The sequence below is a fragment of the Lytechinus pictus genome, chromosome 17, assembly GCF_037042905.1.
Source record: "Lytechinus pictus isolate F3 Inbred chromosome 17, Lp3.0, whole genome shotgun sequence".
NCBI lineage: Eukaryota > Metazoa > Echinodermata > Echinoidea > Temnopleuroida > Toxopneustidae > Lytechinus > Lytechinus pictus.
In genome coordinates, this window is record NC_087261.1 from 7,883,884 (window position 1) to 7,895,968 (window position 12,085).

The 12,085-nt window shown below is 37.8% G+C and overlaps 1 protein-coding gene across 1 annotated transcript; it reads left to right on the forward strand.

Annotated features, from left to right (window-relative positions):
• Positions 1-2,484: 2,484 nt before the first annotated feature.
• LOC129279815 (large ribosomal subunit protein uL15m-like) lies at positions 2,485-11,106 on the forward strand. The gene is made up of 4 exons (XM_054915871.2): positions 2,485-2,674; positions 4,849-5,006; positions 6,581-6,746; positions 7,774-11,106. Exons 1-4 carry the CDS (start codon positions 2,576-2,578, stop codon positions 8,233-8,235), a joined length of 885 nt encoding a protein of 294 aa, XP_054771846.2. The 5' UTR covers positions 2,485-2,575; the 3' UTR covers positions 8,236-11,106.
• The last annotated feature ends 979 nt before the right edge of the window (positions 11,107-12,085 follow it).

Here is a 12,085-nt window from a genome sequence, read left to right on the forward strand (position 1 = left end):
TTGTTTTGAGGTACTAACGAGTTAAAATAAATTTTATATACATTATTTTCGTTATGAACTCCCGGGAATCTCCGTTGGGGGTTGTGGGTTGCGCCTGTAATCCAAGCTGTGGGGAAGTTACAAATTGATGCAGAGGTTCGAGGTTCGAGCCTGGTCACGTCTTTCGGATGGTGACGTTAAAGGTCGGTCCCAGGCGTAAATAATCATATCTGATTGATACACGTCTGACAAAACTCAAATACACACACTACACCCCGTTATCCGATAAATTACGCATTTTCCCGACAACGAACGATTGAGACATGTTTTAAAATTGTTTCGAGGTGCTAACGAGTTAAAATAATTATATTTCATATCCCTTTCCGTATGAACTTTTGTTTATGATAATAAAACATGATGCATTTTCCACACAATTGTTTCACTTTCTCTTGGTGAAGACACCCCCCCCCCGAAAAGGTAACCCGTTATAGGCCTATATGAATACTTACATCCGACGGGGTACGTATATTGTCTTTAATGCCGCCAACATAATAATTAGGGGCAGGCACGGTGGGTCACGGCATGGGGGGGGGGGACCAGAAAAATATTTGAGTCTCTCAGTGGGCGAGTGAAGCACTCTCAATAGCCAGGTAAGGCCTACTGACCAAGTAATTTTTTTTTTTATTCAGACCTAAAAAAAAGGAGACATTATAAGTAAATTTTTTAAATCATGATACATCCTTATTTCACTAAACAAACAATGCGAGCACGAAGCGCGCTGATTTTGTTGGTATATATTGACCCCAAACAGGGACATTTTAAAAACTATTTTTTAAGGAATACATGAAGAGCATACACATTTTACCATAGCCATCTAATGCGCCAAGCGCTTGCAGATTTCTTTTAGAATTGTACCACAACACATGAAACACGTTTTGTAGTCGTTGTGATCATGAACATGATATGTATCTCACTAATCAAATATTGCGAGCGCGAAGCGCAAGCTGAAAAATTTTGAAATTCAGACCTGAAGAGGTGCAATTAAGGCATATTTGTAGGAATTCATCATAGTATTGCAGTAACCCAATGATGCGAGCGCTAAGCGCGAGCTGAAAATTTTGGATATTCAGACCAGAAAAGTCGGACTGTTTTTAGGAATTAATGAAGAGCAGACATCTCACCAATCCACTAATGCAAACTTAAAGCATGGACTGGAAATGTTTTATATTCAGACCTTAAAAGGGCAATCTCATTAAGTAGGCATAGTCATGAAAAAGAAGCATATGTCACTACAATACATAAATTAATAAAAACTCGAAATGCAAAGAAATAATATTTGGTGTATATTGACTTTAAAACGCGGTGATTTAGTGTCATTTATTCCCCTTGAAAATGATTATTTATATCATTAAACAGACAATGCGAGCACCAGGAGACAGTGATGAAGACTTAACCCCCAAGCAAATTATGTTTTATAAAGTTATGAAAAAATAATATAATTATAATATAATATAACATAATATATGATGTAATATACAATAGTTTCTTCTTGCCCCACTGCGTTTCTCTTTATTTTTCCTCTTTTTACCCTTTCCCCCCCTTTTCTTGCCAGAAGATTGGGGGGGGGGGGCACGTCACTGATTAGGGGAGTTGACCATGTTGGCAGAGGGTGTAGGCATATAGGCTTAATCATTACATTTTCCCGTTACAGCGTCAGTTAATCTTTTTTATTTCGTTTATTTTTCATGTTTTTCTGCAAGTTTGATTTTTAATAATTTTTTTATTATGAAGCACAAACAGACCAACTCTATAATATGTCAGAAAATGGTCTTCAGAGGGGGGGGGGGGGGGGGGGGGGGGATGAAAGTGGCTCCGGATCATGGCCCTGATGGGGAGAGCCCCGCGGCCAAGAATTTCCCAGGGGGTGCTGCTGCGTGTATTATTTTCCATTGGTAGCACCCCCTGGAATTCTGGTAAGTGTGTAAAATTGGAGAAGTGTATGGAAAATGACCAACATTTCATGTTGAAACCTTTTCTTTTTTTGCTTGTCAAATTCCATGGGACCAAAACGACCTTCAGTTTGGAGTGGAAACCTTTTATACTTATTATTTTTTTTGCTTGTCACATTTACTTCAGCACCCCCACTCAAACAAATTGTTCGCAGGGCCCTGCTTCGGATCCTCTCGTGGATTATGATCAGCAACTGGGACTCTTTGCAAATACTGTTCTCATTCTTTATACCCGTTTCCATCGATCCCTCATTTAGTTTTTCAAGTTATGTTCGCCAAAGATGATTGAGTTCAGTGGTTGATTGCTCACGTAGCAGGTGAAATAGTTATGTTGAGGGGTAGATAATGCTGAAAAAATAAGATAAATGTTACCCTCCATGAATGAAGAATCTTATTTATTTATTTTTTCATTCAACCTCAAGAGTGCAAAGTCGGGCAAAATACCCGGCTCTTTTTTAATCACCCCTCTCTCTCTTTCTGTTTCGTTTCCCTTTTCAGATCAGAGATACCGTACAAGTTTTGCTAAGCACGTCGCGCGTGTACTATAAGATTTTGCTTTCCTTTGAAGAAAATTAACAGCAAAATAAATGGCGAAATCTGGGACAGGTAGAGCATTAGAAGTAGTTCGTAGTTTACCAAGAGTTGCCTTAAATAACTTGAGGGATAATCCCGGTGCAAAGAAAAAGGTAAGCACCAAAATTTGCTTGAAGTTCTTACAGTAAATTGGGTATTGCATTGGAACAGTCCACAAACCCGTTACTGTGTTTGTTGTCGGGGCACGCTTACTATTTGGAGGCCCTCGCCTCAGGCTCAGGCTCAGCTCGGCCCTCGCGCGATCGTGCGTCTCCTGGGCCCTGGGGCCCGTTTCTCAACACATGGACAAGTAAGTCATATCTTTATCCACCAACCACAGAGTTACAGTTAGTTCCAATCTTACTAAACCTGTTTCTCGAAAGGCTTCTTAACTATAATACTTTGATATCGATACTATCGCCTCGGTAAAAAGAGCAGACGAGACGTAGCCTCAGTCACAAAATAGCATAATTTTCAAAAATAAAAATTATGACAAAATTGCAAATATTGTGATGAATTGGGAAATAAATCTTTTCAAAATAATAGCACAGGTGAATTATGCATCATACATACTTAGACCATGAAGACTGGAGCTTTCAATTGCACATAAAATTAAATTATGAATAATTCATTTCATGACTAAAAAATCACTTGTGAGTTGTGGACGTTGAGATGGGTACCCCCGGGATATCCAATTTTGATAGTTTACAAAAGTAAACCATAACGGCTTTATTTGTAAAAATGACGATAATTATACGGTCTTTTACGATTCCAAGCGTCATCAAAATATAGTTTAATGAAACATTTTTAATCATTGATACTGAAACATACAATATTTTACAAATTATATGCATAAATTAGAGATAGAATTTATCCAACTGTATACTATAGGGGTCTGAAAACAACAAATACAAGTTCAGTTATGGATGGCCTGACGTGGTAGAATCTTTATCGAATAAATCATTTTAATATTTCAAAATGAATGGTTTTGTGGCATTTTACCAACAGTTTTTATAGTTTCTTTGTGTTACAATTATCATTGAATGCATTAATCCACTTGCTTTGTGATGTGATTTCAACCTCAATGATTGATTACGTAAGATTGAAATTTTAAAATTTCTAGTCACTTTTGCATGTCATAGTCTACCCACGTGATACCACTACGTCATTTAGAAAGAAGTTGTGACAGGTTCGGAGGTGTCATATATATTTAGTGAGGTTGTTGTACCTGATCTTGGTAAAGAGGGCTTCGTGAAACGGTTAGCGGACAAGTAGCTCACTATCTCCGATTTAGTCAAGAAGTTAGACTTATGACGGTGTTGAGAAACGGGCCCCTGAGAGTCCTGACCTAACGTTTATAGACCAAAAGCTTCGGTCGCTGTTAAATTGGTTGTTCCGCTGAAGGTTTTGGTGCATTTCAGGCAAAAACGGAATAATGAACTTCATTTTGGTTCAGTGCGTTTTATTTAATTTATATACTTTCATGAAATAAGACAAAATTTGATGAGCCCCGGCTCCCGTCAGGACATAGTCGTCGGGGGGGGGGGGGGGATTTTGCATTGCGATTGCGAGCCGTCTGTTTATGAGGAGAGATACATTTTTTTTTCTAATGTTAAAAAAACTCCTTGAAACAGACGGCTGCCAGCTGTCTACTCATGATTTTTACTATCTAGGAATAGGAGCCTCCTGCCTCCTGGTAAGGTCAGGAGTAACACCTGACCTTGCCAGGAGGCTCCTAGATAGTAAAAATCATTTACTAACATATGCTTAATCTCCACGGAGCCAGGGATTGCATCCCATTCGTGTGTGTGTACCGCCATGAAAACTGAAACTTTCGCCCCCAAGATTTCTACTTTCCTTATAAAAGATCTAGCCCTAATTCATGTAAATCTAAATGAGATACAACTTCATTTCCAACATTTCTACAATATTGATTTCATTTTTAAACAAGAATTCATTATAAAAATGAGAAAAATATGAAAAAATTGGGAAAACTTGCCACCGTGTTAAATTACGTTGCCATCTTGTTTTCTTTGTTTTTCGCCAAGACGACAGCATGCATATATCGCGATATGTGTGCTGTCGTCTTGGCAAAAAACATTTAGATCTGCTTGACTTGCATTCATTGACCATGAATGATTCCCCCAAATCAAAACTGAGCTGAGTGAGATATAATATTGTTCAAGACCTATTAAAAAAAAAATTCAACAGATGCAGATTTTATTATGTGTGAGCTTAACTAGTTCATTTACCTGAAAATAAGATTTGTTGTTCTTTTCCCCCACAGGATAATAGAAGGGGCCGTGGCCAGCATGGTGGAGGTATGAGTGGGCGGGGCAAGAGCGGTCAAGGAATGAGAGGGACCAAGCCAAGAGTTGGGTTTGAAGGAGGTCAGACACCATTTTACCTGAGGGTACCCAAGTACCCTTACTACAAAGATCATCAGTAAGTCATCCAATCTGTCAACAACAGGATACTGATACGATTTTCATGTCAAATTATGACATACTTTTGACCTCGACTCTTACACTTTTGTGGGCAAATAAGGATGTTAACATTTTACATGTAATACTATATATGGTAATATATTGGGAGTGGCGAACTCATCTGAAGGCTTCTTATTCGCATGATCGTGTATCTTTGTTAGTTTGTTTATATCGCTCTGAATGTTATCACATGCTTAAATACTGACTCTATCTTGACTTTTGACCTTCTGAATTGGTACTTTTTACTTTTAAAGGTTGGCAGCTCTGTCTTAATGTCTTTTGGATAGAGACTTTTAATAGGCTGCTGGGTGGTTTTCATTGAGCTGTTGGTAATTTATACATAATGTATTAACTTCACCCACAATTTTAGGCAAGACTGGTGACCGTTTCTTGTACTATCTAGATCAGATCATTGATAATTTGAAATCCAATCTTTTGAGATTAAATTTCTTATTTTTAACACGTACTTGAATGAAGAGTATTTTTTTAAATGAATATTTTGATTGTTAGAATCATAGAGGATCACTGTCATGATTTCATAAAGGAAAATTTGGGTATCTAATTTAGCAAAAGAAATGCATCTGAAGTTCATAGGAACAATGAACAGCTTTATAAAACAGCACCCAAGTATTTGAATGAAATAATCTTGCGTAGCTTGTCTGCTATCGCACAGCTGCGAGAAAGTTTGATGCAGGCACATTCACTTGCATGCAGCGTCACTATCATACAAATAATACAAGGTCGATTTTGCAGCGTGTTATCATGCGTATCAAATCATGGGATAAACATTTTGTGACCACATCACAGTCTGTGCAACATTGTGATTGAGCCGACTTTATGTCAAGTATGTGAACATTAGACTTTGGGAAAGAAACTTTGAAATGTTGTGTAGGGAATTTAATTGAGAAAAAAATCTCATGACAAATACCCTAATGATCTATCCCCTCATTTTTCAGTAAGCATCAGGGCCCCTGTCTTACAAAGAGTTGCAAATGATTGGATCAACCACAACTATGGACAGTCTGCAACGTCAACATCTATAATACAAATTTGTTCAAAATATTTTCTAGATATGATATACTGTATATTCAAACATTCATCAAGATTCAGTGTGATTCTTGTTGTTTACTAAGTAGTTTGTGCATATTTCTTGTACAGGTAGGAAAATTTATGGTGTGGATGGATTTCCATACGGTTGAAATTGATTGGATCAGTCGTGAATTCTCTGTGTAAGGCATGGCCCAGAAGTACATACAGTCTCACCTTCTATTCATGATGGTTGTTTAACTTGTTGGGAGTTTCCTTCTCCAATGAGTGCATTGGAGTCTTGCAAGATTTTTTACTGTCTGTTTCTTCTTTTTCTCCTCACAAGGAGGGGATGAAAAGAGATGTGAATAGATTTAATGATGAACATTTTTTTTATATCAAACTTTAGGAAAAGATTTATTGTTATGTCTATAGCAGGTGGTCTGCTATTGTTTTCAGTGATGTCTGATGATTTCTTTCTTGACATTCTCCCTTTCTTAATTACAGTCTTCGTAGACAGTACCTTCCCGTTACCCTGACAAAGCTTCAGCATTTGATTGACATGGGTCGTATTGACCCAGATCAGCCCATCGACGTGACCTCTTTCGTCAACTCGGGAGCATTTGAAATCAAGATCAAAGAAAAGCACTATGGAATCAACTTGATAGAAGAAGTAAGTATTCATGTCATTGCCTTCAAGGGTGTAGGGTTTTGTTGACATGGTAAATTCCTGATTTGTCTATACTCATTTTGCCTTCATTCCATTTGGTATTTTCCCCACATGGTCTAATCCTACATATGCAGTAGTTCTACATCTATTTCATGTACAAACCATCTGGTCGAATTGCCTTTAATTTCCTTACCCATTTTGTCTAAATTTCAGTGGGGCTATAGTAATTTCACCTAATATCCACTTGGTCCAACACTACATATACTTACAATTTATGCTGTATGGTCAGAGGAACTGTTTTCATGTATGAATCAAATTTTCATTCTAACAAAGTTCAAAATAATAAGTAGATGAAGTAGAATTTAGACTAACTGGGACTAAATGAGAATTAGACAAGTATGTGGAAGAGACCAAGTTAAGTTTAAAACCAAATAGCAATGATACCAAATTGAGAGACCAATTGGGTTTAGCCTATGTGGTATTAGACTATCATGTTAAACCAAATGAATATATACCAAGGGATATATTATTATTTATTTATTTTTATTTTATTTTATTTTATTTGTTCTATTTTTTTAAGGAGGGGGGGGGGGGGATTTGGGGGATTGGTTTTTTCTAAAAGTCTTGCATCCAGTGTTGAATGCCCAGTGAATATTTATTTGGGATTGACCTTACAAATAGTGTCATTCAGACCGTCTGCCATGAAGTAAACATACATGATCATCTGATATTTTATATATTTATGTGGGCACAATTTTTGTACTCAAAGGGCAAATTGATGTCTGCTTTCTAGGTATGGTATGAATGGTAATTGGTCACTTCCCACAGCAAACAAAATCCTTAGTCAATTATCCAGGGCTCACTGGAAGATCTGCTAATTAATAGCCGAAGTAGCCACCCTGATTAAACAAGAGTTATTATTGATAGAAATTCCATTATTTACTGTCTCCTTTTAACTGTCACTCAACCGTCAAGTTTCAGAACTTTATAAATTTTTGTTATGGATAAAATCTATTGTTCTTTTCCCCAGGGTTTGGACAACTTTGCTGCTCAGATCAATATTGAGGTCCAGCATATATCGGAATTAGCCATCGCAGCTATCGAGAGAAGCGGAGGCATCGTCACGACGGGATTCTACGATCCACTCAGTCTGGATGCCCTTGCCTATCCTCTCCAATTCTTCCAGCAGGGGAAGCCTATTCCAAGGCGTGCCCTTCCACCCAAAGACCTAGTGACGTACTACACCGATGCCAGCAACCGAGGATATCTCTCCGACCCTGACAAGGTGCTTAAGGCTAGGGCTGATCTTGCACAGAAACATGGGTACCTTCTGCCTAATCTGATGGATGATTCCAAGAGGGAGATGCTTCGGATGAGGAAAGATCCCCGTCAGGTTTTCTTTGGACTCCAACCCGGTTGGTTTGTGAGTCTTTCCGATAGGACAGTATTGAAGCCGGTAGATGAAGACTTGCAGGAATACTACAAGTCATGATGATGTCTTGTGTGAAAAAATTTTATATGCTACCTTCGGGTGTGTGACCAGAGACTGTGTTCAGTCATATTCAGGCTGTCATTGTTGTGATGGTAATGATTACAACTCTCCCTATTACTTAGGCAACGTCTCACAAGTCTCTGACGTATCTTTTGGCAGGATTTCGGTTATACATGCAGATGAGCTATGCATCTATTCCCCTTTGTTTTGTTGATGATGAAATCTGAGGATTCCTGCAAGAAAGAAGGGGCTCTCTCATTCAACGAGATGCCTTTAAAAAGCAATTTGCACAATGCTAGGTTCCATTTCACAAAGACTTGTTATAACAAGTTAATTGTCAGCCAATCAAATTGGATAATTTCATTAGCTTTAAACTGTTATTGCAAACTTATTATAACAATTAGAACAAATTTTTGAAATGGGCCCCTTGAAGCTATTTAACATTGTTCATCTTTACATCCTATCATTGACACAACAATGGGAAATGTAAGATAGGGGCTCTGAAAGATGCATGGAGCTTTTGAATCCTGCTGAAAAGGTTCTATGCATCTATGATAGGGGCTTACCGGTATTCCTCATTTAGGAAAATGGGGATATGATATGACGTGATGTGATTATTGCATGAAAGGCTCTGACATTTGGTAAGCTGCATTGAAATAATATCATTATTGTCATCTCTTGTGGGGGAATATGATACCATTCCGTTGTTTATCCTTGGATTGGAAAGATTTTCATGACAAACAAACACTCTGTAATTCTCCCCCTCCGAAAAAAACATTCTTGGAGCGAATTCTGTTTTGGATTTTTCTGTAGTCTGGGAGGATATAGCAATTCCATATTGAGCCAAGCATCAGATGTTTTACCAAAGACGTTTTTTTACAGACCTATGTGATAATTGTAAGAAAATGTGTTACCTAGTCCTAGGATGTATGATTAATCAATTAGCCAGTAAGCCAAATATATATAAAAAAAAATAAATGAAAAAAAGTTATTATTTTTCCGTTATGCACACTCATGCATAACCAAACAGGAACTTTATTTCTTACCCAAAAGTTGGTCAATATTTTTTTGTGTATGGGCACTGGTGTCAAATAATTTTGCTTGACATCTTAACCCTAATTCTCCAAGGGGGGGCATAATGGCCCCCCCCTCGACAATTTCCGCGATATATCTGCTGCGCAAAATTTTTTGACCTCGCCGCTCTCTGTCTTTTTACTTTCAAGTCTCGCGCAAATTTTGAGACCAAATTTGTGACGCCCGGGTACGCGGTTACGACATTACGCAACATTATGTAAGTGCATGTCAGACCCAAAAATGCTCATAAATGTGATTTCATGTACAAATCCAATGCAAATTGTGTATTTAGCCAAATTTCATAAATGTATCATTATTTCTACTTTTTTTGATTAAACTTAATTAATTTTGCCTTGTTTATGATCAGAATTAAGTCTGGAACATTTTCCATCGAAAAAACAATAAAAAAACAAAGAAATACACAAGAAATTAAAAAAACAATAAAATACATAAGAAATCGGTCTTGGTACCAGAATTTTTTTCATTTACAATTGTTAGGAATGCTATAAAGAATATTTTCATCAAAAATAGCATTCTAGGAGCTTTATTTAGTAAATCAGAGCAAAAAGTATGATTTCATGAATAAATTAGCATAATTAATTCATATAAAATAAAAATATATGAATTCAGTGAAATTTACCAATGCAACTGCGTAGATTACGTCATTCTCTACCATCATGCAAATTTTCGTTGTGATCGCGCAATCCGCGGCTGAGATCTTAAGGGGGCGCCATAATGGCCCCCCCCCCCCGGGAATGACAAGAATCAAAATACCCCGGGAGATTTAGGGTTAAAGGTAAAAAAGGGTTAAAGGTAAAAAAGACTTTTGGTGTTATGATTATTTATCACATATAAATGTAGTTCTGCTACATGTACCAAAGGATTTTTGTAAACTTGAAAATTGGTGAAATATCCATTCCCACTTTAGTGTTATAATACCTGACTAGAAATAGAAAACATTAAGGTAAAACACTAATAAACTTTCAGGATAGTTTTTATTATGGCCCCCTTTATATTTTTGTGTGATACATCTTTATCCTTGAAAGCTTGCGCCGCAACGTTTCATGATTTGTTTCTTAAAAGTCTTGCGCAACTCTTGAGACCAAATTTGCTATCCCTGGTACATGCTTGCAAAACCATGCAACATTTTGTAAAAGCATGTCAGACCCAACATTGCTCCAAACGTCTCACGTACAGTGCAAATTCCTTAAAAAAAAAGAAGCAAATTCCATAATTATATCAATTTATTTTTCCGTATAAAAGTGATTGATCTCATGTTACTTATTTTAGGAAAAATATTAGGGGCCACGGAACTGGGGCGGGGTACTTTTTTCCAAAACCATGGAAAAAACGTAAAAATTACCATCTGATTGTAATTCCATTTAAGAAGAATCTACCAAGACCACCTCTTCTCTCAACTTTTCTTTAAAGATACTTGACCTTTTCTGACAGTGCTAAAATAGCAAATTTTGATCACCCAATCTTTGCACTTCATGAAATTGATTATTTCAGTTTGTCTGATATTCTGTGCTGTAAGAATTTATTGAAAATTAATTCACAAAGGAATTGAAAAGACATTAAAATTTTGAGTTAAAATTTTGAGGATTCTAAAATATTTGTTTTTAAGTTCATGATGTTTTGACCTGTAATATAAAAAGATGACAAAATAGTATCTTGTTAGAATAGGATGTCAGAGAACATACGTTTACTGCAATTTACTCTGTAGGGGGGAAAATTTGCCTATTTCTGTTCTGAGCAAGAGAAAACTATGAAATGTCATGAATGCCTTATATGTTAGGTCTGAGTTTGAGTATTTTTTTTCATCAGTGTTTGCTTGACCCCGGGGGGGGGGGGGAGGGGGGCACTTCCATTGACGAGTGGATACCATTCGTGACCAAAAAAACACGTAAAAAGGATCTCTGTTTCAAGATAGGGCACGTTATGATATGTAACGTAAGGGTGTCCAACACACTAAAATAATGAAAAAAGGGTATATATTTTGCTAGGAAAACTACGTGATGTACTTTTTGCCCCAACACTGCGTGTTTAGGGTCTGATTGTGGGATGGTACTAAACCCATGAAGTTAAAGCCGACGTCCGTGACATAAGAATTAAGATATCATCGTACTTGTTTAGGGGGTCATTTCCCGGGGGGGGGGCACTCAGTATATAATGCATAGTGGGTATGTGCTGCGGAGAAGACCCCCATTTTTACACTCAAATTTCCGTTCCAAGGCATAGCATTTTTGTCTTATTGAGAAAAAGAACAAAGAAAGCCGCTCCAAAGCATAGCATTTTCTTCTTATCGAGAAAAAAGAAATCCGCTCCAAAGCTTCGCATATTTTTCGTTACGCCGTTCCGATCGCATTGATCTGCTACAATGAGCTGCAATTTTGGTGAAAAGCGGCCGCAGAACGCTGTCCGACTATCGCCTCTGCGCGAGCGCACCCGGCGGAGGCCGCGCTATAGCTGCATCATGCACGCATGCCCGTTCCATAGGCATGCATACGCACTCACACGCTGGCGATCCGTTCCAAGGACCCCCGTTTTCACAAACATTTGTAGTTCTGAAGGCCCGTTCCGAGGACTCTCCTTTTTACAATAAGCCCGCTCCAAGGCCCCCGTTTTTTGTCTCGCCCGCGGCACACCCCTACCACTTTTTTTGTCGAGTGCCCCCCCCCCCCCGGGGTCATTTCAGGGAATACTTGTCAAGGGTACCGTGAAAGGGTGCATTTTTTTCAGAACATGGAAAATACTTGTTTAGACTGCTTTTTAA